Raw genomic sequence first — 25,122 nt, 5'->3', positions numbered from 1 at the left:
GTCCTGCCTCAATGACTATCGTCCCGTTGCACTCACACCGGTCATCACAAAGTGCTTCGAGAGGCTCGTCATGAGGCACATCAAAACCCTACTTCCCCCCACACTGGACCCTCTACAGTTCGCGTATCGTCCTAACCGTTCAACGGACGATGCCATATCCACCACGCTGCACCTGGCACTCACCCACTTGGACAAGAAAGACACATATGCCCGAATGCTGTTCATAGACTTCAGCTCAGCATTCAACACCATCATTCCTCAGCATCTGATCGGGAAGCTGAATATACTGGGCCTCAACACTTCTCTCTGCAACTGGATCCTGGACTTCCTGACTGGGAGACCTCAGTCAGTCCGGATCGGTAGGAACACCTCCAGCACCATCACACTGAACACTGGAGCCCCCCAGGGCTGCGTGCTCAGTCCACTGCTGTTCACACTGCTGACCCATGACTGTGCAGCGATGCACAGCTCAAATCATATCATCAAGTTCGCTGATGACACGACTGTGGTGGGTCTCATCAGTAAGAACGACGAGTCAGCATACAGAGAGGAGGTGCAGCGGCTAACTGACTGGTGTGAAGTGAACAACCTGTCTCTGAACGTGGACAAAACCAAAGAGATGGTTGTAGACTTCAGAAAAACAAGGGGTGAGCACTCGCCGCTGAACATCGACAACTCTGCTGTGGAGATTGTCAGGAATACCAAATTCCTTGGTGTTCACCTAGCGGATGATCTCACCTGGTCCACTAACACCAGTAACATCAAAAAGAAAGCCCAGCAACGCCTCTACTTCCTGCGAAGGCTGAAGAAGGTTCATCTCCCCCCTCCAATTCTCACCACTTTCTACAGAGGAGTCATCGAGAGCATCATGACCAGCTGCATCACTGTCTGGTTTGGAAACTGTACTGTGGCAGATCGCAAGTCCCTCCAGCGGATCGTGAGGACAGCTGAGAAGATTATCGGTGTGTCTCTTCCCTCCATTACAGACATCTACACCACTCGCTGCACTCGCAAAGCACTCAGCATTGTGGGAGATCACACACACCCTTCACACACACTCTTCAACCTACTGCCGTCTGGAAAAAGGTATCGAAGCATTCGAGCCCTCACATCCAGACTCCGTAACAGCTTCTTCCCACATGCTATCAGACTCCTGAACACCTAGAGACTAAGACTGGACTGAAAGAAGCACACACACACACACACACACAAACACTGGTCTGTTGGACTGTAAATGTTTTCACATATCCGGTTTACATCATGTTTACATCCAGTTACCGGTTACAGCACAAATACACTTTAAATTGCAGTGTCTCTCTCCCTCATCCCCTCCGTACTTATGGTTTTTGCCTTGTCTTGTATTACATTGTATTGTATTGTACTGCAGGGACATTGTTTTGTATTTTTCTTAGCCATATCTTCTGCACTTTAATGTGTATGCACTGGTTTATGTTGCACTAGATTTGTACTAGTTGCACTTTAATGTTGTGTATTGTTTTGTGTTCTATGTCCTTTGCACTTTAATGCGTGTGCACTGTTTCATGTTGCACTAGCTTTACACTAGTCGCACTTTAATGTTGTGTATTGTCTTATGTAGCACCTTGGTCCTGGAGGAACGCTATTTCGTTTCACTGTGTACTGTAAACACTATATACTGCTGAAATGACAATAAACTTCTTGAACTTGAACTTGAACTTGATAATTTCCTGGGAGTGCTGTCTTTTATTTTTCCACCGTCAGAAGCCACACACTCACTCTCTACTCTACTCACTTCCACGTTTTCCTTACATCACGTGACTTCTTCAACCAATCATAAATCAGGATGAATATTTGTGATAATAAACAAAGAACAGTTATTCCCTTAAATATTTGGACTTAACTTCTGCCAGAATAAAACTTTAAAATATAAAAGATAAAACAATTTAAAACTATAACATTTATTCAGTCTATTGGCCCAATTTAACCCTTACACTAGTTACTATAGTCTTTTATGCGAGAGCGCAAAAACCACACTAAATCGAGCAAGTCAGACTCAACGAGCACAGAATCATGAAAACCGAGCAAAAACAGCGACAGCGATGTAGCTCCGCGCTGTCGTTTCACTGTTTTCAGTGCGCGCTCCCGTTTTTTCCTCACTTCAAAAATCTGAGCTCGCTCTCGCTTCTCAAAAATCTGCTCGTTTCTCGGTTTTAACAGGAAATACGTCACAGATTCAGAACCTGTAACCGACTCCTAGTGATGGCACTCTTGAATCTGAAGCTTGAAGCACGCACACAAAATTCTCTCATGTTAAACACCTCATAAAGCAAGCCCACATGAGCCTCGCCTATGGAAAAAACAGGCAATGGATTATGGAGAGAGATTAGTCTCAAAATACTTTACAAATGCGTAAATGTTAATCCACAAATTAAACACAAGTCACAGATATGTTTCACTGTTCACAAATGAACACATCTCACGGTCTGCAGTTTGTACAAATACAGTTACATTCATAAACACGTGTTTGGTTTTCATAGATATATCATCATTTTATGTGAAAATAAATACATTTGTTTAAATTTACATTGAATATATTTGTAAAGTCTAAGTCTCGAATTTAAAATGTATTTGTAAAGTGTTGAATCTGCGTTTGTGAATCGAGTCACTCTTGTGTTTTCCATGATGTGCATTTGTTCATTTCCTCTCACGGGTTTTTGGATTTTGAGACTTTCTATGGGAGGCCGTCTAGGGCAAATACACTGAAATACTTGCGCACACTACATTGAAACACTTGCACACTACACACTGAAACACTTGCGCACACTACATTGAAACACTTGCACACTACACACTGAAACACTTGCACACTTGTCAATCAATTCCAAAAATGGAAGCGATTCTTTGCCAATTAAATCCCAGATTTAGGCTGTGGATAATCTGGTCTGCTGTTAAATCATACCGTGGGCGACCGGACGTGCCACTGGAAGTTGTTGGAGGAATTATGAGAATATTGTTGCCTTGATGTCTTTGGCCCGGAGATTGTTGTAAAATGAGAATTAGACATTGATATAAAGACTCCAAAAGAGTCGTGCATTCTCTCACCACAGGCCCTTCTCTGCGCCCAACTACACATATGATGGACTGAATGGTTCTTGTGTGGTGCTCCAGTTCAGTGTAGTGTCTGTGTAGTGGGTCATATTGTATGGATTCCACACAACGCAGGACATCACGCAAAAAATTACGGATATCCTCACTGTTACCAGAAATACGCAATGGCTGATCAAATATGAAAAGACTAATAAAAAATAATAAGAACAAATGTTTGTTCATCTCTGAAAAGACAGAGCACAGGAATTAGTCATAAAAGATTGTACCCTGTGCTACACAACTGTATTTGCCCTAGACGGCCTCCCATAACTTTCCTCTCGCATTTCACCCGCTCCAAATACAAATGCAGCCTGATCCACAAATGTGGCCAGCAGGCGAACAAGCCACCGCTAGGGGGCAGTTTGTTGTTTTAGGACGTGTGGAGACATAGGGCATGAAAAAGAAGAACAGCGGTTCGGTTATATGTAAATGGTTCGGATTTTACCGGTCAGATGACAAGAAAGAAATGTATATCATTTAAAAACACACTGTTTCTAAAGGTTTGTTTTTGTAAACAGTGGGAGAACATTTACTGACATTTTACATTTACATTACATTTTACAATTTACATTTACACAAAAACACACACTAGTGAGCAATTCTTCACAAACACTAGGGGCAGTGAACACACACACAACCAGAGTGGTGGGCTGCCAACCACCTCAGTGCCCGGGGAGCAGTTCAGGGGTTAGGTGCCTTGCTTAAGGGCACTTCAGCCGTGAATGAACTTTTCCTTAAAAAACTTGACGTTCAACCTTCCGGCCTTAAGCTCACTTCTCTAACCTCAAGGCCACGACTGTCCCTGTTATTAGCACCTGTTATAATCTGTGACTGTTCTCCTGTGTTTATGTCCTTTGTCATGTTTTGATCACGTGTTCAGTTCTGTTTTTCTTGCCATGTGTCTTTTCCGCTCGTTTCCTAGCCACGCCCTGCACCTGTGAGTCCTGAGCGTTCACAGGTGTTTCCTATCGTGTTTTCCTTCATAAGCTCCTCTCTGTGTCCCTGGTTTGTCCTTCATTTTGTGTCTGTGTCATTTGTGCTCCCTTTGTTTATTTCTTGTTCCCGTTACTTGTTTAATAAATCTTCATCTCTGCATGTGCTTCAGTCCCTTCGTCTCGTTCCTGAACTGACAGCTCCATAAATCCAGATCCATGTGGAAGATCTCAGTAAATAGTGTTGGAGAGTGTGGTTTGATGAGACACATTCAATAAAATGCCCCATAAAATATGAAATGAGAATAAGAACATAGTGAACATGTGCTGTGTGTAAAATATAAAGTGAATCATGAAGCTGAAGCAGCAGAGCCACGCCGTCAGACCTCCACAATCTGATATTTCAAACACTTTCACACATTTCTGTCAGAAATTAAAAGATAAAAAGCTTGTCTTACCTGAGTATCTCCACTTTACTGTTTGAACTCTTCAGTCGGTCAGAGATCAGCTTCACTTCTGATTCCTGCAGCTCAGTGAGACTGAGGTCCAGCTCTTTCAGGGAGGAGTTTGGTGATTTCAGAGCAGAGAAGTGAACTTCACAGGAATTCATGGTGAGTTGATACACATTCAGTCTGCAAAGCAAAGTAAATACAGCACAGTTCAAACAGAATGTGGATTTCAGACTCAGAATCAGTTTAATGAGATTAATGAGTAAAATAATACTTTCCATTATTTACATTATTCATTCATTATCTGTAACCCTTATCCAGTTCAGGGTCGCAGTGGGTCCAGAGCCTACCTGGAATCATTGGGTGCAAGGCGGGAATACACCCTGGAGGGGGCGCCAGTCCTTCACAGGGCAACACACACACACGGACACTTTTGAGTCACCAATCCACCTACCAACGTGTGTTTTTTTTGGACTGTGGGAGGAAACCGGAGCACCCGGAGGAAACCCACGCAGACACGGGGAGAACACACCAACTCCTCACAGACAGTCACCCGGAGCAGGAATCGAACCCACAACCTCCAGGCCCCTGGAGCTGTGTGACTGCGACACTAACCTGCTGCGCCACCGTGCCGCCCTTACATTATTCAGAGGGGCATTAATAACAGACTCAGTCTGAACATTTTTTCTGAATATTGTTCTGAATATTTTCAGCACTGTTTGTATTCTCTTCTCCACATGAACTTTCACCCCCAAAATTAAACTCTCTTTAAACTCCCTCTCACTTCAGGAGGCAGAAACGGGGGAAGAGAGAGTTACAGTCAGATGAAGACAGTGTTGAGGACTAGTCTCAATGTAAAATAACTACAGTCTGCTCTAAATGTCACCAAAATAACCAGTGAATGAAGGAATAAATTAATTTGTTAAATATGAGTTACAGCTTCATCCTGATCAGGGTCACGATGGGACCGGAGTCTTACTAAAAATATTACTCTGAGAAAGGCAGGGACATCTCACACACACACACCCACACACACACCCCAACATGTGTGTCTGGACTGTGGGATGAAACCAAAGTCACTGGAGGAAACCCACACAGACACAGGGAGATGAACCATTTATGTTACCGCTGGAAAACTTCACCCATATTCAGTGGACACTCAACAGGGGAGGGACAAAACGTAAAAGATTCTCTGCATGTGTTACATTGTGTCAGGCAAAAATTTACAAAACAAGCAGCCAAAGCAAAAGGATGGCAGTCCAGGAGGCTCTGGAAGTCACCATTGATCATGACAGTGAAATAGAGGAGGATGTGTCTGAAGACGAAGACTATCTTGAGCTAAATTCTGATTCTAATGATTCTGATACTGGGGCAGCACGGTGGTACAGCAGGTAGTGTCTCAGTCAAACAGCTCCAGGGACCTGGAAGTTGGGTGTTCGAGTCGGGTGACTGTCTGTGAGGAGTGTTGTGTGTTCTCTCTGTGTCTGCGTGGGTTTCCTCCAGGTGACTGTCTATGAGGAGTGTGGTGTGTTCTCCCTGTGTCTGCGTGGGTTTCCTCCGGATGACTGTCTGTGTGGAGTGTGGTGTGTTCTCTCTGTGTCTGCGTGGGTTTCCTCTGGGTGACTGTCTGTGAGGAGTGTGGTGTGTTCTCTCTGTGTCTGTGTGGGTTTCCTCCAGGTGACTGTCTGTGAGGAGTGTGGTGTGTTCTCCCTGTGTCTGCGTGGGTTTCCTCTGGGTTACTGTCTGTGAGGAGTGTGGTGTGTTCTCTCTGTGTATGTGTGGGTTTCCTCCGGGTGACTGTCCGTGAGGAGTGTGGTGTGTTCTCCCTGTGTCTGTGTGGGTTTCCTCCGGGTGACTGTCTGTGAGGAGTGTGGTGTGTTCTCCCTCTGTCTGTGTGGGTTTCCTCTGGGTGACTGTCTGTGAGGAGTGTGGTGTGTTCTCCCTGTGTCTGTGTGGGTTTCCTCCTGGTGACTGTCCGTGAGGAGTGTGGTGTGTTCTCTCTGTGCCTGTGGGTTTCCTTCGGGCGACTGTCTGTAAAGAGTGTGGTGTGTTCTCTCTGTGTCTGTGTGGGTTTCCTCCGGGTGATTGTCCGTGAGGAGTGTGGTGTGTTCTCTCTGTGTCTGTGTGGGTTTCCTCCGGGTGACTGTCTGTGAGGAGTGTGGTGTGTTCTTTCTGTGTCTGTGTGGGTTTCCTCTGGGTGACTGTCTGTGAGGAGTGTGGTGTGTTCTCCCTGTGTCTGTGTGGGTTTCTCTGGACCCACTGTGACCCTGAACTGGATAAGCGGTTACAGACAATGAATGAATGACAAATCCTCCGGGGTTTCTCGTTTCCTCCCACAGTCCAAAATCATGGAGGTTAGGTGAATTGGCTTCTCTCATAACTGTCCTGGTATGTGAGTGAATGAGTGTGTATGTGAATGAATGTCTGTAGTGCCCGATGCAGTCCTCCAGGTGAACGGTCGTTCCTGGTTGAGAGTATGCTGTGCGTTTGGCTGCTGCTTCTCACCTGTGTGTGTGTGTGTGGATTGAATGTTGAGTATTTATTTTAAAGTGTCCTAGGGTTTCTAGAATGGTGCTATATAAGTGTAACGTTAAATAAAACACATTTAGACGCATATTTGGGGCTCCTCATCCTGGCTGGGGTCTGTAAGTCAAAGGATGAATCGACAGCCAGTCTTTCAAAAGAAATAAAGTGGTGAAATGTTAAATGTTTTTTTTTTAATGTAAAACGAGTGAATTATCCTAACTGAACCATGACCTGTTAGAGGTAAGGAACACCACTGCACTAAATATTGATTGAATAATTAGTAATGGAGTTAGTAATGACATATTCACACTGCTTGTTAGATTTTTTTGGTTTCAGACATCTTTAGGATAATTAAAATTGCACCGGGTCAAATTGACCCGGGAACATCATTGCTGTTCCAAAAAAAACAAACATAACAGGAGGGTTAAATGTTCTGTGTAAAACTAGAGCAAATACTGTTTCTACAAACCTTTTCTACTCAGGAACACACAGAAATCTCACCTGATTATCTCCAGTGTACAGTGTGAACTCCTCCATCCCTCAGAGACCAGCTTCACTCCTGAATCCTGCAGGTCAGTCTGACCGAGGTCCGGCTCTTTCAGGGGTGAGTTTGGTGAGTTCAGAGCAGAGCAGAGACTTTCATAGGAATTCAGGGTGAATTTACAGTCTGTGAGTCTGCAAGGTAAAGTAAATACAGGAGAAAGTGAAGTTAAAATAGAGAATGTGAAATTCAGACTCATGTGAATCAGGAATTAAGAGATTTTCATACATCAGTATTTCTCCAATATTAATTATTCAGGGGTGTGTACATTATGACCTCAATCTGAACATTTGTTCTGAATGTTATTCTGAATATTTTAGTGCTATTTACATTCTATTTCCACATGGAATTTCACTCCAAACTAAACTTTGTGAGGGTAACTACAGCCAACTGGAGCAGGACACACACATTATCCACATGGACATTCAACTCACAATCACACAACTCTCACCTGAGTGTCTCCAGTTTACAGTGTGAACTCTTTAGTGTCTCAGAGATCAGCTCCACTCCTGAATCCTGCAGGTCAATGTGACTGAGGTCCAGCTCTTTCAGGGGTGAGTTTGGTGATTTCAGAACAGAGCAGAGACTTTCATAGGAATTCAAGGACTGATTAAAGTGAGACAATCTGTAAGGAGAAGTAAACACAATGTAGAGTTAAAACAGAGAATGTGAAACTCACCCTCACAGGAATCAAGAATTATGACGTGTGGAAAACACTACTGTTATAAACTTGGGGTCTGTGTGTTATAAACGTTATTAAGAGACACAAACAATGAGCTCAATCTGAACATTCATTCATTTTCTGTAAGTGCTTCGTCCTGTTCAGGGTCACGTGGGTCTGAATCCTCCCCAGAATCACTGGCTGCAAGAGGAACACTCCCTGGACAGGGCCCCAGTGCATCACAGGTCTTCACTCACTCACCCATTTGACATTAATGAGGTCTTTTATGATTTAGGATTCACACTGACATTTATGATCACGCTCAATAATGACTTTCTTAAATGTACCAGAAAAACTAAGCAAAAAAACCCTTTACTCCAACTTATTGTAGAGAAGAACAAACTATAGACACCTGCTGCTGTGAAGAGCAGAGAAACTCAGCCACTGAACTGATTTAATCTGGAGAAATTCTTCAGGAAATACATCAATTCTTTACTAACATTTATATTTGTATTTGTAAAACCTGTTTATTCTCAAGTGAAATGTTTCAGAAAACAGCTCCATATTGTTTTGAAAGAAATGTATATCATTTAAAAACACACTGTTTCTAAAGGTTTGTTTTTGTAAACAGTGGGAGAACATTTACACAACACCTCATTTATTTACTCTTTTCAGGCACTAAATGAGCTCCTGTTATAATCTGTGACTGTTCTCATGTGTTTATGTCCTTTGTCATGTTTTGATCACGTGTTCAGTTCTGTTTTTCTTGCCATGTGTCTTTTCCGCTCGTTTCCTAGCCACGCCCTGCACCTGTGAGTCCTGAGCGTTCACAGGTGTTTCCTCTCGTGTTTTCCTTCATAAGCTCCTCTCTGTGTCCCTGGTGTGTCCTTCATTTTGTGTCTGTGTCATTTGTGCTCCCTTTGTTTGTTTCTTGTTCCCGTTACTTGTTTAATAAATCTCCATCTCTGCATGTGCTTCAGTCCCTTCGTCTCGTTCCTGAACTGACAGCTCCATAAATCCAGATCCATGTGAAAGATCTCAGTAAATAGTGTTGGAGAGTGTGGTTTGATGAGACACATTCAATAAAATGCCCCATAAAATATGAAATAAGAATAAGAACATAGTGAACATGTGCTGTGTGTAAAATATAAAGTGAATCATGAAGCTGAAGCAGCAGAGCCACGCCGTCAGACCTCCACAATCTGATATTTCAAACACTTTCACACATTTCTGTCAGAAATTAAAAGATAAAAAGCGTGTCTTACCTGAGTATCTCCACTTTACTGTTTGAACTCTTCAGTCCATCAGAGATCAGCTTCACTTCTGATTCCTGCAGCTCAGTGTGACTGAGGTCCAGCTCTTTCAGGGAGGAGTTTGGTGATTTCAGAGCAGAGAAGTGAACTTCACAGGAATTCATGGTGAGTTGATACACATTCAGTCTGCAAAGCAAAGTAAATACAGCACAGTTCAAACAGAATGTGGATTTCAGACTCAGAATAAGTTTAATGAGATTAATGAGTAAAATAATACTTTACATTATTTATATTATTCATTCATTATCTGTAACCCTTATCCAGTTCAGGGTCGCAGTGGGTCCAGAGCCTACCTGGAATCATTGGGTGCAAGGCGGGTATACACCCTGGAGGGGGCGCCAGTCCTTCACAGGGCAACACACACACACACACACAATCACACCTACGGACACTTTTGAGTCACCAATCCACCTACCAATGTGTGTTTTTTTTGGACTGTGGGAGGAAACCGGAGCACCCGGAGGAAACCCACGCAGACACGGGGAGAACACACCAACTCCTCACAGACAGTCACCCGGAGCAGGAATCGAACCCACAACCTCCAGGCCCCTGGAGCTGTGTGACTGCGACACTAACCTGCTGCGCCACCGTGCCGCCCTTACATTATTCAGAGGGGCATTAATAACAGACTCAGTCTGAACATTTTTTCTGAATATTGTTCTGAATATTTTCAGCACTGTTTGTATTCTCTTCTCCACATGAACTTTCACCCCCAAAATTAAACTCTCTTTAAACTCCCTCTCACTTCAGGAGGCAGAAACGGGGGAAGAGAGAGTTACAGTCAGATGAAGACAGTGTTGAGGACTAGTCTCAATGGAAAATAGCTACAGTCTGCTCTAAATGTCACCAAAATAACCAGTGAATGAAGGAATAAATTAATTTGTTAAATATGAGTTACAGCTTCATCCTGATCAGGGTCACGATGGGACCGGAGTCTTACTAAAAATATTACTCTGAGAAAGGCAGGGACATCTCACACACACACACCCACACACACACCCCAACATGTGTGTCTGGACTGTGGGATGAAACCAAAGTCACTGGAGGAAACCCACACAGACACAGGGAGATGAACCATTTATGTTACCGCTGGAAAACTTCACCCATATTCAGTGGACACTCAACAGGGGAGGGACAAAACGTAAAAGATTCTCTGCATGTGTTACATTGTGTCAGGCAAAAATTTACAAAACAAGCAGCCAAAGCAAAAGAACGGCATTCCAGGAGCCTCTGGAAGTCACCATTGATCATGACAGTGAAATAGAGGAGGATGTGTCTGAAGACGAAGACTATCTTGAGCTAAATTCTGATTCTAATGATTCTGATACTGGGGCAGCACGGTGGTGCAGCAGGTAGTGTCTCAGTCAAACAGCTCCAGGGACCTGGAAGTTGGGTGTTCGAGTCGGGTGACTGTCTGTGAGGAGTGTTGTGTGTTCTCTCTGTGTCTGCGTGGGTTTCCTCCAGGTGACTGTCTATGAGGAGTGTGGTGTGTTCTCCCTGTGTCTGCGTGGGTTTCCTCCGGATGACTGTCTGTGTGGAGTGTGGTGTGTTCTCTCTGTGTCTGCGTGGGTTTCCTCTGGGGACTGTCTGTGAGGAGTGTGGTGTGTTCTCTCTGTGTCTGTGTGGGTTTCCTCCGGGTGACTGTCTGTGAGGAGTGTGGTGTGTTCTCTCTGTGTCTGCGTGGGTTTCCTCCGGGTGACTGTCCGTGAGGAGTGTGGTGTGTTCTCCCTGTGCCTGTGTGGGTTTCCTCCAGGTGACTGTCTGTGAGGAGTGTGGTGTGTTCTCCCTGTGTCTGCGTGGGTTTCCTCTGGGTGACTGTCTGTGAGGAGTGTGGTGTGTTCTCTCTGTGTCTGTGTGGGTTTCCTCCGGGTGACTGTCCGTGAGGAGTGTGGTGTGTTCTCCCTGTGTCTGTGTGGGTTTCCTCTTGGTGACTGTCCGTGAGGAGTGTGGTGTGTTCTCTCTGTGCCTGTGGGTTTCCTTCGGGCGACTGTCTGTAAAGAGTGTGGTGTGTTCTCCCTGTGCCTGTGTGGGTTTCCTCCAGGTGACTGTCTGTGAGGAGTGTGGTGTGTTCTCCCTGTGTCTGCGTGGGTTTCCTCTGGGTGACTGTCTGTGAGGAGTGTGGTGTGTTCTCTCTGTGTCTGTGTGGGTTTCCTCCGGGTGACTGTCCGTGAGGAGTGTGGTGTGTTCTCCCTGTGTCTGTGTGGGTTTCCTCTGGGTGACTGTCCGTGAGGAGTGTGGTGTGTTCTCCCTGTGTCTGCGTGGGTTTCCTCCGGGTGACTGTCTGTGAGGAGTGTGGTGTGTTCTCCCTGTGTCTGTGTGGGTTTCCTCCTGGTGACTGTCTGTGAGGAGTGTGGTGTGTTCTCCCTGTGTCTGTGTGGGTTTCCTCTGGGTGACTGTCTGTGAGGAGTGTAGTGTGTTCTCCCTGTGTCTGCGTGGGTTTCCTCCGGGTGACTGTCTGTGAGGAGTGTGGTGTGTTCTCCCTGTGTCTGTGTGGGTTTCCTCCTGGTGACTGTCCGTGAGGAGTGTGGTGTGTTCTTTCTGTGTCTGTGTGGGTTTCCTCCGGGTGACTGTCTGTGAGGAGTGTGGTGTGTTCTCCCTGTGTCTGTGTGGGTTTCCTCCGGGTGACTGTCTGTGAGGAGTGTGGTGTGTTCTCCCTGTGTCTGTGTGGGTTTCTCTGGACCCACTGTGACCCTGAACTGGATAAGCGGTTACAGACAATGAATGAATGACAAATCCTCCAGGGTTTCTGGTTTCCTCCCACAGTCCAAAATCATGGAGGTTAGGTGAATTGGCTTCTCTCATAACTGTCCTGGTATGTGAGTGAATGAGTGTGTATGTGAATGAATGTCTGTAGTGCCCGATGCAGTCCTCCAGGTGAACGGTCGTTCCTGGTTGAGAGTATGCTGTGCGTTTGGCTGCTGCTTCTCGCCAGTGTGTGTGTGTAGATGGAATGTTGAGTATTGATTGTAAAGTGTCCTTGGGTTTCTAGAATGGTGCTATATAAGTGTAACGTTAAATAAAACACATTTAGATGCATATTTGGGGCTCCTCATCCTGGCTGGGGTCTGTAAGTCAAAGGATGAATCGACAGCCAGTCTTTCAAAAGTAATAAAGTGGTGAAATGTTAAATGTTTTTTTTTTTATGTAAAACGAGTGAATTATCCTAACTGAACCATGACCTGTTAGAGGTAAGGAACACCACTGCACTAAATATTGATTGAATAATTAGTAATGGAGTTAGTAATGACATATTCACACTGCTTGTTAGATTTTTTTGGTTTCAGACATCTTTTGGATAATTAAAATTGCACCGGGTCAAATTGACCCGGGAACATCATTGCTGTTCCAAAAAAAACAAACATAACAGGAGGGTTAAATGTTCTGTGTAAAACTAGAGCAAATACTGTTTCTACAAACCTTTTCTACTCAGGAACACACAGAAACCTCACCTGATTATCTCCAGTGTACAGTGTGAACTCCTCCATCCCTCAGAGACCAGCTTCACTCCTGAATCCTGCAGGTCAGTCTGACTGAGGTCCGGCTCTTTCAGGGGTGAGTTTGGTGATTTCAGAGCAGAGCAGAGACTTTCATAGAAATTCAGGGTGAATTTACAGTCTGTGAGTCTGCAAGGTAAAGTAAATACAGGAGAAAGTGAAGTTAAAATAGAGAATGTGAAATTCAGACTCGTGTGAATCAGGAATTATGAGATTTTTATACATCAGTATTTCTCCAATATTAATTATTCAGGGGTGTGTACATTATGAGCTCAATCTGAACATTTGTTCTGAATGTTATTCTGAATATTTTAGTGCTATTTATATTCTACTTCCACATGGAATTTCACTCCAAACTAAACACTCTTCACTCTTCTTTCAGAAACAGAAACAGAGCGAGAGTAAACTACAGTCGGCTGGAGCAGGAGAATACACACATAAGAGCAGGGGAGTGAGTGACTGGTCTTAGTCTCACTTTAGCCCAGGGTCTAGTCTCTAGTCCTTCCTTGAACTGATCGTCTTCTGTCGTGTCTTATGTAGTCGTAGTAGTCCCTCTGTTCACAACAGCATTAATATCATTACTTTACTAACTCTGTTAACATCTTCAGTTGGTTGTAGCACATTTCCATTTTCCTTTCACAGATAAACTATGGTGTTGTGCTCTATCACAGCTTTTTAGAGAACTGCAAATGGAGCACTGACCGTGTTAGGCTTGTGAAGAAATGTGTCAAAAACTGGATACGCAGTTACAGATAATGAATGAATGAATGAATGAATGAATGAATGAATGAATGAATAATCAAGGAAAACCTTGTCTCCCTTCTTCCTTTTCTCAATGCATTTAAGGAATGTAGCACATGTCAACTGTTTAGCATCATCATAGATTTTCTAAAATGCAGCATATTAAGTATTATTATTATTATTATTATTATTATTAATTAATTCATTGTCTGTAACCCTTATCCAGTTCAGGGTTGCAGCTGGTCTGGAGCCTACCAGGAATCACTGGGTGCAAGGCAGGAACACACCCCGGAGGGGGCGCCAGTCCTTCACAGGGCAACACACACTCACACACTCACATCTACAGTCACCAATCCACCTACTAACGTGCGTTTTTGGACCATGGAAGAAAACCGGAGCACCTGGAGGAAACCCAGACGGACACAAGGAGAACACACCACACTCTTCACAGACAGTCACCCGGAGCGGGACTCGAACCCACAACCTCCAGGTCCCTGGAGCTGTGTGACTGTGACACTACCTGCTGCACCACTGTGCCGCAAATTATTATTATTATTATTATTATTATTATTATTATTATTATTATTATTATTATTATTATCACTGGTAAAATGCTGTTACTCTGATTTCTGCTCTGCAGAAATGGTTCTCTGTCTCTGTGAGTGAGAATAATGTTTTCTTTTGGGAATAAATGTCAGTTTACAAATAGAATATAGTACAAACACAAATAGTAAAATCTCTCAACCTTATCCATGTAAAAACAATGGCCTAAACTTTTCAAGGGCAAACTACAGCCAATCAGAGCAGGAGAATACACTCATTATCCACATGGACATTCATCCAAAATCTCACCTGAGAGTCTCCAGTTTACAGTTTGAACTCTTCAGTGCCTCAGAGATCAGCTTCACTCCTGAATCCTGCAGCTGAGTCTCAATGAACTCCAGCTCTTTCAGGGGTGAGTTTGGTGATTTCAGAACAGAGCAGAGAGTTTCACAGGAATTGATCGTCGGCTTACAGCGAGACAATCTGCAACACAATGTAAACCCAGTGAATAATACAGTAAAAAACGTGAAGGTGAGGAACTGTCTGTTAGTTTGGTTTGTTAGAGCAAGTGTGAACGCTTCCTTTCGACACTGGTGCTCACCAAACAAGCAGCAACTCCTTTTTTATTCTGTGCAGTGGAGGAATTTCAGGTGCTGTTCTGACTCCTTTATCCATTTGACCACGTCTTGTTGTGTTTCCAGTTGAAAAAATACCACCAGGTACACAGCCCCGAGAAGTGCATTAAGCGCAGTGTGGGGCATTGTTCAGACGACAAAACTAATGTCATACATGCGTCACATGCATACGTCATACATCATCACTTTTTTAAAATACATATTTGGTTCAGGACCAAACCAGGACTAAAATATAACAATGTATGAATTTACATATTTGGCCCAAACCAAGGAAACTGAACTACAATCTGAACACTCCTTGAAATTCAGCCGCACAGGAATAAAAATGATCAGACTTGAGGAAATTACTGCTTTTATAAACTTGGGGGATTTGTGTGAGATACAGTGTGAATGAGAGAAAACAAGAGAAAGACATCAGTCTTATCCATGTTCCTCAAACTCCACCTGTTCTGTAATGTCTCATTCATTTTATTTATCACATCCTAATTATACACACAGTGAGGAACTTCTACTCACCGTAAAACAATCTGGAAACTTGTCTCAGTCAACAACAACACTGGAATACATAAAAAAAACATGTAGAAACAACACTCACACGGCCTTTCTGCAGTTGCTCACAGCTGGGATCAGACTCCAATAACCCTTCTCAGTGGTGTTGTACTTCCTCAAGTCCAGTTCATCCAGCACCACGTCTGAGTTCACGAGCATGTACGCTAACGCTAAACACTCATCAGCAGACAGTCTCTTATTTGACTGATCCTTGGATTTGAGAAACTTCTGAAGTTTATTGGATAAAGAGGAGTTATTCATTTCAGTGAGACAGAGGAACAGGTTGATAGACCTGTCAGAAGGAAGATCCTCTCTTTGTATTACCCATTTGATGTACTGAACTGTTTTCTTGATGCTCTCAGAGCTGCTCACTGTGTGTGTCAGTAGGTCCTGCAGGAGTTGTTGATTGGACTCCAGTGAGATGCCCAACAGAAAACGAAGAAACAGATCGAGGTGTCCAGTCTTACTCTTTAAAGCTGTACGCACAGCTCCCTTCAGCAGCTCGTCCAGTGAAACACTGTCAGACCACTTCATGCTTTTCGGCTTCAGAAGCTGCAGTTGCTCCATGTTGTTGTTCACACAGCAGTGAAACACATAGAAAGCAGCCAGGAACTCCTGAAAGCTCAGATGCACAAAGCAGTAAACCTTCCTCTGGTAAAGCACAGACTCCTCCCTAAAGATCTCAGTGCAAATCCCAGAGTACACTGAGGCCTCAGTGACATCAATCCCACACTCTCTCAGGTCGTCTTCATAGAACATCACATTGCCCTTCATCAGCTGTTTGAAAGCCAGTTCAGACAGTTTCAGAAACATGCTCCTGTTGGATCTCAGGAGTTCCTGTAGAGTTCCTCTCTCATCTTCCTCCTCATACTTCTCCTTCCTCATGATTGTCTGAGTGCACAGGAAGTGTGAGTACATTGCAGTCAGAGTTTTAGGGATTTCTGTGCTCCCTTGTTTCACGATTCGCTGAAGCACAGTTGCTGAGATCCAGCAGAAGACTGGAATGTGGCACATGATGTGGAGACTCCTCGTCGTCTTAATGTGGGAGATGACACTGTCGGCTTGGTGTTGGTCACTAATCCTCTTCCTGAAGTACTCCTCCTTCTGTGGATCATTGAATCCCTGAATTTCTGTCACACGGCTGATGTACTGAGAGGGGATCTGATTGGCTGCTGCTGGTCTGGAGGTTATCCACATGTGAGCAGAGGGAAGCAGGTCTCCTTTGATGAGGTTTGTCATCAACACGTCCACTGAAGACACCTTGGTCACTTCTGACACTTTCTCACACTCTGAGAACTTCAGTGGAATTCTGCTTTCATCGAGGCCGTCAAATATGAACACAGTTTTACACACGTCATATTCCTTTGTGTCCAGACCTCGGAGCTCAGGATGGAGGTCACACAGAAGTCCATGAAGACTGTACTGTTTGTCTTTAATCAGGTTCAGCTCTCGGAATGGAAGCACAAACATGAACTCTATATCCTGATTGGCTTTTCCTTCAGCCCAGTCCAGAATGAACTTCTGCACAGAGACAGTTTTTCCAATGCCAGCAATGCCTTTAGTCAGAACGCTTTTAAGTTTTTCCACTTGTGGATCTTTATCTTCTTCTCCTTCTCCACGCCTCACACCTTCATCCATCACAGCTCTGGTGTTGTCTTCTTCCATTTCTCCCATCGTACACTGTACAGGGTTAAATATATCTAAACAGTTTATTGGTGTATCTGGCAGGTTTTGTTTCCAGGGTTTGTTTTCAATCTGTAAAACTTCATGTTCTTCATTCACTCCTTCCCTCTCTCCCTCGATGATGTAGAGCTGAGTGTAAACCCTGTTCAGGAGGATTTTATTCTCTTGTGTTTTGAATCCCTCAAATAAGCTCTCGTACTTGTTCTTCAGGCTGATTTTGTTTCTCTCTGAGACACTGAGCAGGACGTCATCCACTGGTTTGTATTCATCCAGCTCCATGGACTCCTCCGTGTGTGGAAACTGAACAGAGCCTGTTTTAAACCTCTTTCTGCAGCAGGGACAGGTCAAGTCTCCTGAGTGGACAGACTGGTCCCTAAGGCTCCTGATGCACTGTCTACAAAAAGAGTGTCCACAGGTGATAGAGACTGGATCTGTCTGAATCTGCTCACACACTCCACACCTGGAACCATCCTGGAGAATCGTAACCCTCGCAGATCTAGAGCGAGAGAGAGAAAAAGATCGCAGAAGTGTGTTTCAGTAATAAATTCAGATACTGAATGACTTAATTTTTCACTTGTTTTGTAGAAGGGCTTCTGTTCTGTGGCGGTTGAGAGTATTTTTCTTTCATTTAAACCAGTGTGTGTGTGTGCGTACACTGTGTGTCACTGATATTTTAACACTGACATCCGTTGTAGCGATGGAGAATCCCAGATATGGTTCTCTGCAGAAACTGTGTAAAATCTTCCACACACTAGACATAGTTCTGTAGTTACAGGCATCAGTGCATATGCGCTGCACAAAAAAAAACCAACTCCACAGAGAGAAATACTCACCTCAGATCAGTGCTGATTTCTTCATTACTGAAACCTGGAGGATTGTGCTTCGAGAAGTCACTCTTCATAGACACACAGCTGGGCTCTTGAGATTCTGCTCTAAATGTCTGCTGCTTAAAACATAACCTGGAAAAATGAGAAAGACTAGTTTAATAATTGAACTGAACTCTACAGGAGTCTACCATCCAGTATTCAGTATATTTCCTGATTAAGTTGAAGATACTGAAACATCCACAGAGAGATATTGGAAACACAGCCTTGAAGCCTGATGACAGATCTCAATCACTGATTTTCAGAAAGAATGGAAATGTATAACTGGGTGCAGTAGAGCAGCACGGAGTGTCTCTGTCACACAGCTCCAGTTTCCTGGGGTTTGGGTTTGAGACACACCTTCAGGTGATGGTCTGTGAGGAGTGTGGTGTGATCTGCCTGTCGCCCTCCTGTCAGAGTTTCCTCAGGGTGCTCTAGTGTCCTACTACAGTCCACACGATGGTAGATGGATTGGCTGTTTAAAAGTGTCCATAAGTGTGAGTGTCTGTGATGGACTGGGGCCCAGATCAGTGTGTGTTCCTGACTTGTACACAGTGATTCACACCACAGTCTTAAACAGGATGAACTGATTACAGAAAATGAATGAATGTATGAATGGTAATGTATTTTCGGCTGAAACATATGGAACACCACAAAAATCTTTTTTAATTTGTTTTTGTTTTGTTTCATTTTGTTTTTAAGGTCAGTAATGAAAGCGGTTGGAAATTATTAAGTGTCCTTTTGCTAGTACGGACCACGCCCGCAGAGGCTGAAACGGGGAGGCAAACTCAGAAGTCTTTTGGGGAAGAGTTTAGGGCGGCTTATGAATGCGTATGAAGCCGGACCCCCCGTTGGATAAAGTAATATGAGAAAAGGGTGGAGATGGGGTGGAGGTGGGAGCGAGTTTAAAACAGGAGGCTCAGTGGGCTTGATAAAGGCCGAACACGGCTCCGAATATGGGGATCAGCAGGAATGACTCAGCGCGGAGGAGCAAGCTGACGTCGTGAAGCAGTCGAGTCAAGATCCGTCTCCTGAACTAAATGAGGCGAGTTTGTCTGTCGCAGAAATGACGTGAATTTGCAGGGTATATATAGGGCTGAGAGGAGGAGTTCGGGCGTGGTCCTACTCCCAAAATTATGTTATTAGCATAACTTCACTTATAAATCTAGGATGAATTTACTCAGTGGAGAATAACCTGTGTCATTTGGGGACAACAAAGCAATTCATTCTTTATTTCATGCTGTAATTAATAAAAATATAAAATTTAACACAATTACTTTCATAATACTTGTTTGTTATTATTCGTGTTAAAATGATGTGCTCCTTCTTGCTGAGGAAAGATTACATGGTGTTTTCAGAAGAGGTGCAGTATAATTCCTGCACTGATGACTACTGAAAGTTCACAATATTTTGACAAAATTATTAAAAAGCTTGGTTTTATTCTGCTTTGAATGGTCTACACGGCTAAATACATGTGGTCACAGATATTACACTTTTAACTTCTTCATCCTGTAAATATCTTATACACATTTGTAAACAAAGTGAGTAGCAGCATCTTGGCTCAGAGGATTTTAATGTCAGTTCAGTTATTGACCAATTGATTTACCTGTCCCTACAGACACTTCAAACATGAAGATTGTCTTCAACGTCAACAACTGCATCAAAAAAATAAGTCTTCCAGCAAAGCAGCAGTGTACATCAAAGTAAGAAGTGAAGATGTGGTGTTTTTATGTCTCACCTTGGGTCAGTACTGGGCCTTTCATTTCTGAAACCAGGAGGATCCATCTTCAACAAGTTGCTCTTCATAGACACACCACTGGGCTCTGGAGGTTCTGCTCTGAACGTGTGCTGTCTGAAATAAATAACATGGAGAAATGAGAATGAGTTCAGTGTGGACATTTAGTGAAAGCTAAAGGTGATATTTGGTTGTTCTATTAATTAACATCATCATTGTCAGCCATTAGCAGAGATCATTAACCAGTCTGAAAATACACCAAGATTTTGTCCTTTGGATTTTATAAAAGTATTTAAGGGGCCTGCAGTTCAGTGTTTTCCTGATTTAGCTGAAGATATTGTGACATCCACAGAGAGACAATGGAAACATAGCGGTTAAGCCTGAAGACAGATCTCTATCACTGATTTTCAGAAAGAATGGGAATGAATAACAGGGCAGTGCAGTGGTGCAGCAGGCAGTGTCTCTGTCACACAGCTCCAGTGTCCTGAGGCTGTGGGTTCAAACTCTGCCTCAGGTCACTGCTTGTGTGGAGGGTGTTATTTTCCCGGTGTCTGTGTGAGTTTCACACCCACAAGCTTGCAGGTCGACTGTCTATTTAAAAGTGTCCACAGGTGTGTGTGAGTGTGTGTGTCCCTGTGATGGACTGGTGCCCTGTCCAGTGGGCCTCATTCATGAAACCATCGTAATAAAACACGAGCAAACTGCACATAATGTATGAAGAAATGTACATTCCTGAAAACTTTCCACCAGATTCATGAACGCTGCGTAAACACCAGATTTTTTTAGTAGAACGTGAATATGTTAGTGAATACGCAATGTTCGCAAATTGGGTAGGTGTGCACATTCCTTTGCAATTAACGTGCAATTACCATGAGCTCCGCCCATTAATTTCAAATGACCACTTTATAAGGAAGCGCTCTGACTAAGGAGCCACAGCAAAAAGCCTTAAAATCTTTGCAGAAAAGCAAAAGAAACAAATGAGCGGAAATCAATTTTGTTGAAGTGCATTCAAATCTGCACTTTTTTAGATTCGTTTAATGTATATATATTTTTTCCACTTATGGGCCACTTATGCCATCTAAACGCTGAGATACATAGCACTGTGCAAAAGTGTTTAGATTAAATGAGATTTAAGAAGCTATTATCTGAGCAGTAAGTATGTGCTCCAATGAAAATAAATAACGTTTTTACAGTGAGTGTGATATTCTGGGTGTTAACATCTCTCCTTGTGACGGTGCAGTTTTATTTGAGGTTATTATACTTCATTTTGCTAGATAACGTATGCTGGTTATTTCACAAATTCATACGATCAAGAAAATCATCCGGAAACCAACTTGTTTCTTCCCACTGGCTCACAACACGCACATACTTTTAGAAAAGAATATCCCCTTTTTTGTTTTCACAATTATATAAAATTTTATACAAACACCACTCTTATTTAGACAATATATTATTTTAAATAATGATCATTTTCTAAGGGTCTAAGACATTTGCACACTACTGCACCTTCACTAAAGTTAGCCCTGCACAATTGTGCTTAAGGTGGGGGAAGCTGCACGGAAGCTAAAGGCATTTATTCTTGACATTAGCTCTTGGCCCATTGGACTCTCTCTGTAGTCTCTCATAGAGGGATAAAGAATGGACCTATAGTGAACCGACCAGAGAGACATCACTCGGCTAATAAACCTTACGTCTCCAAAGATGTTAAAGTTCTCTGTGCAGAGCTGTCTGTTAAATCCAGCATCAGCACAAGATCAGCCATTTACACAGGTTACAGACCAAACACTTGTTTATATTGCAGTGATCCACATGAAGTAACTTCATGATGGAGCCTCCTAGCACATGAAACTAACATGAAAATGTCATGCATTTCATTATTTATTCATTTATTTATTTATTTTATTAATTAAAATTCAGTCATGCCAGATTATACTTTTACTTTGCGCATTTTCAGGAGCAGGTGTAAATTACATTTGTACCTACAAACATTTAGATTAATTTAGATGCACAAATTCGTTCTTGTCACAGCTGCAGGGAGAAGGAGAAGGCAGACGTACACAGAAGGAATTTATTTCAGGGAGAAAACAAAACTGTAACAAAACAAACACCAGTACAGAGGCAAAAACACAAACCTGAACAAGACTAAACAAGGACAGGAACCAACAGGGGACAGCCATGAACCAGTGTAGATATAAATGAAACACAAAGACTCGGAAACACACATCCACACACAACACCAGACAAAGGAGCACTGAAACCAAAGGAGTATACACAACGAGCACAGACAAGAAACACCTGGCAAGGATAACAAGAGGGCAGGACCACAAAGGAGACACAGGTGGGAACACTAATGAAAGAGCAGGGTTAAGGTGGAGCTAAGGCAGAGGCTAGGGACAAAACAAAAACAGAGCCATGTGCTCTGGAAACAGTAACTGGACTGGGGAATGAACAGGACCAGAAACAGGAGATGGAATTAGTGAAGATGAAGATGCAAAGAGGAGAAAAACTTGCAATTGGCCCCTTAACACTTTCTCATAACTGGATTCACCTGTGTATGTAGGTCAAGGGTCAATGAGCTTACAAAACTAATTTTGTGTTCCAATAATTAGTGCTAAAGGTATTCAAATCAATAAAACGACAAGGGTGCCCAAATTTATGCTCCTGCCTAATTTTGGTTAATTATTGCGCACTTTCTGTAAATCCTCTAAACTTCATTTCACTTCTCAAATATCACTGTGTTCGTCTGCTATATGATATATTTAACTGAAATTGCTGATCCGAACAACCAATGATTTATAAAGGAAAATCATGATAATTATCAGGGGTGCCCAAACTTTTTCATACCACTGTATATTTATATATGTGTGTGTGTGTGTGTGTGTGTGTGTGTGTGTGTGGAAATATAACAAATTACTCATTTATATTATTGATAATTGCTAACTCACTTGGTGTCACAGGTTCCACTGCTGAAGTCTGTTGTGCTAGGAAGCTCCATCATGAAGTTTTCACGTTCACAGACACAGCTGGACCCTGGAGATGCTGTTGTCTGCTCCGTGTGAAGAGTTTTTGACCGAGGCTCTCAAACAGAGATTGAAATGAACTTAGATCACTATAAGAAGCAGTCAAAACAGTTTACAGAAATGCAGCTAACATTACATTGGTTCAAACTCATAAACAAAGCTCTTCCTCCTTAAATTTCATAACTAATCAATATTAGTTTTCCATCATTTTTCCATGGCATTTTTCTGGGAGTTGTACCTCCCACTTGGAGGTGCCTCCAAACTGCAGGGATACCCTTCTCCAACCGTGACGCTCGAGCAGGTTGAAAGTTTGAGGAAAACCGAACGAACCAACAAGAGACGAGTTTAAGAACTTGGGCAGTAATCGCTAAGAAGAGTGTGCCATAACCAACATATTTACACAGAAATATCACTGCGTTTACAAGCCTTTACTGTCCAAATCCACCTGAAATATTTAGACTAGACAAGGCTGGTGTTGCTTATCGATTTTCCCTTCTATCATAAATGTCGTTTAGGAAGCAGATCTTATTCACAATTTTCATAGTCAAACATTAGCTATTCCACCTTACAAGTGTCCGTTTACGAGTTTTATTGGCGTTATACGCCAGGTTCTTGAATTCTCTGTTCGACCTTAAGAGCTGAAGCTAGCACTAAAGCTTTTGAAACATTTTGGAGTAACTGTTATTCCACATTATCCATTTAAAACACACAAACCAATTGTATTATACAACCAATTATTTACAATTTTTTTCCCATTTTATCCATTTAAAACACAGGGTGCACATCATGTCACTAAAACATGTAACTACCTACTAGAGAAACACATTTGTTGTGTACTACCAAGCTTGATTTCTCCATTCCACCTTAAATAGGTCAAAATGCGAGGCTTTTCAAACACAATTTTTGAAAAAAAGAAACACACATTAATCTGAGTTAATTTCTTTAAAAAAAACAATGGTATTTACACTTTTCCTGTTGTTATTCATCCACTTCGTATAAAACACAAAAAACACACACCGTCCTGTTTTTAAACCTTTCAAACGTCGCCTTACTTCACTTTCTTTAGATAAAACACAAAAACTACGGTCTTTACTCTTTCTAATCTATACAGAGGCATCTGTACTTCTATATTTTTTCAGAAATTACTTTGACTGTTTCCTTAATCTATGATCACACCCTGGACATTTAATGACTAAATACAGTTAATATCCTACATTGCTCCTTTAAGAGCTCATGTCTGTTAAAGTTAATATGAACATCTATATACTGCACTACCACAGTAGGAATATCAAGCTTGTAACAACTATGTAGTTTTACTGCAGGTTTACTCCATTTTTAAAGAACTTATTGTAAAAGGAGACAAAATTCCCTTTTTATTTAACTGTTTGTCTCTGTGTTAATAATAATGTTAGTTTCTATAAAACACAAATAAATGTTTGTAGTCGTTGTTGTTTCTATTTAATTCTATTGTTGTTGTCTGGACTCCATTTATTATTTGACTTTGTTCAACAGCAGTTAACATTTTAAAATCCCAGGTGAATAAACTCTACATTCCTCTGCAGTAAACCGGATGAACCTGTTTATTGTCACAGACACTTGGCCGTGTTCAGTTTATTCACAGACGTCAAAATTACGTCTTTTTGAACAACACCTTAAATATAACTTAGGTCTGAAAAACATAACTAAGAGAAGGAATGGCAGATAAACACACAGCTGTAAACAATGAGTCATTTTTCCACAGAGAAATAATGTTAACGATTAAACACCTACCGAGTGAAATCCAGACCGTCTTCCTCTGAAATCTTCTTCAGCTCAGAGTCACTTTTGGTTCAGTTTGTTTCCTCGTTCTTGTTTTTCACCTGTGGATAGAAACCTCCTGATCATCACCCAGTGCTTCATACCCAGCCATTACCGTGTCTTGGTATGTCTTAAGACATGTCTAAAGACACATTATGAAGACGTCTTAAGTCATCTTGTGGCATGTCTTAAGATCTGAGTACAATGTCTTTAAGACATGTCTATAGACATGGATCTTAAGATGTCTTGACTATAATAACATCCAAAGATGTCTCAAGATGTGGGATGCATAAAATTTATTTAAAAAATTTTCCTTAAAATATAAAAAAATAAGTCATTTACAGTTAAATATCTTTAAGGGAATATTAAAACATTATGCATTATTTATAGCAAGGACTCTTTTTTTTATATATATATATATATATAACTATCTTTAGTATCTTTATTTTTTTTTTATTCTATGTAGGATGAATAACAGTATTATTTACATTCATACATACTTTATAAACATTTA

At 42.3% G+C, this 25,122-nt stretch overlaps 1 protein-coding gene across 1 annotated transcript in view; it reads right to left on the bottom strand.

The window, feature by feature from the left end:
- The window catches only part of LOC136678358 (NACHT, LRR and PYD domains-containing protein 3-like), a 40,754-nt gene that overhangs the window by 13,842 nt on the left and 1,790 nt on the right, over nucleotides 1-25,122 (bottom strand). The window contains exons 6-10 of the mRNA XM_066656396.1: nucleotides 22,737-22,869; nucleotides 19,795-19,908; nucleotides 18,027-18,152; nucleotides 17,192-17,587; nucleotides 15,557-17,131 (exon numbers count right to left, since the gene is read on the bottom strand). Of these exons, the coding sequence (XP_066512493.1) occupies nucleotides 15,557-17,131; nucleotides 17,192-17,587; nucleotides 18,027-18,152; nucleotides 19,795-19,908; nucleotides 22,737-22,869 (2,344 nt within the window). The remainder of the gene's footprint in view (nucleotides 1-15,556; nucleotides 17,132-17,191; nucleotides 17,588-18,026; nucleotides 18,153-19,794; nucleotides 19,909-22,736; nucleotides 22,870-25,122) is intronic.

This window comes from Hoplias malabaricus, chromosome 2 (assembly GCF_029633855.1).
Source record: "Hoplias malabaricus isolate fHopMal1 chromosome 2, fHopMal1.hap1, whole genome shotgun sequence".
NCBI lineage: Eukaryota > Metazoa > Chordata > Actinopteri > Characiformes > Erythrinidae > Hoplias > Hoplias malabaricus.
Note: the sequence above shows the minus strand (reverse complement) of the source record. Positions and strands in the feature narration are given on the sequence as shown.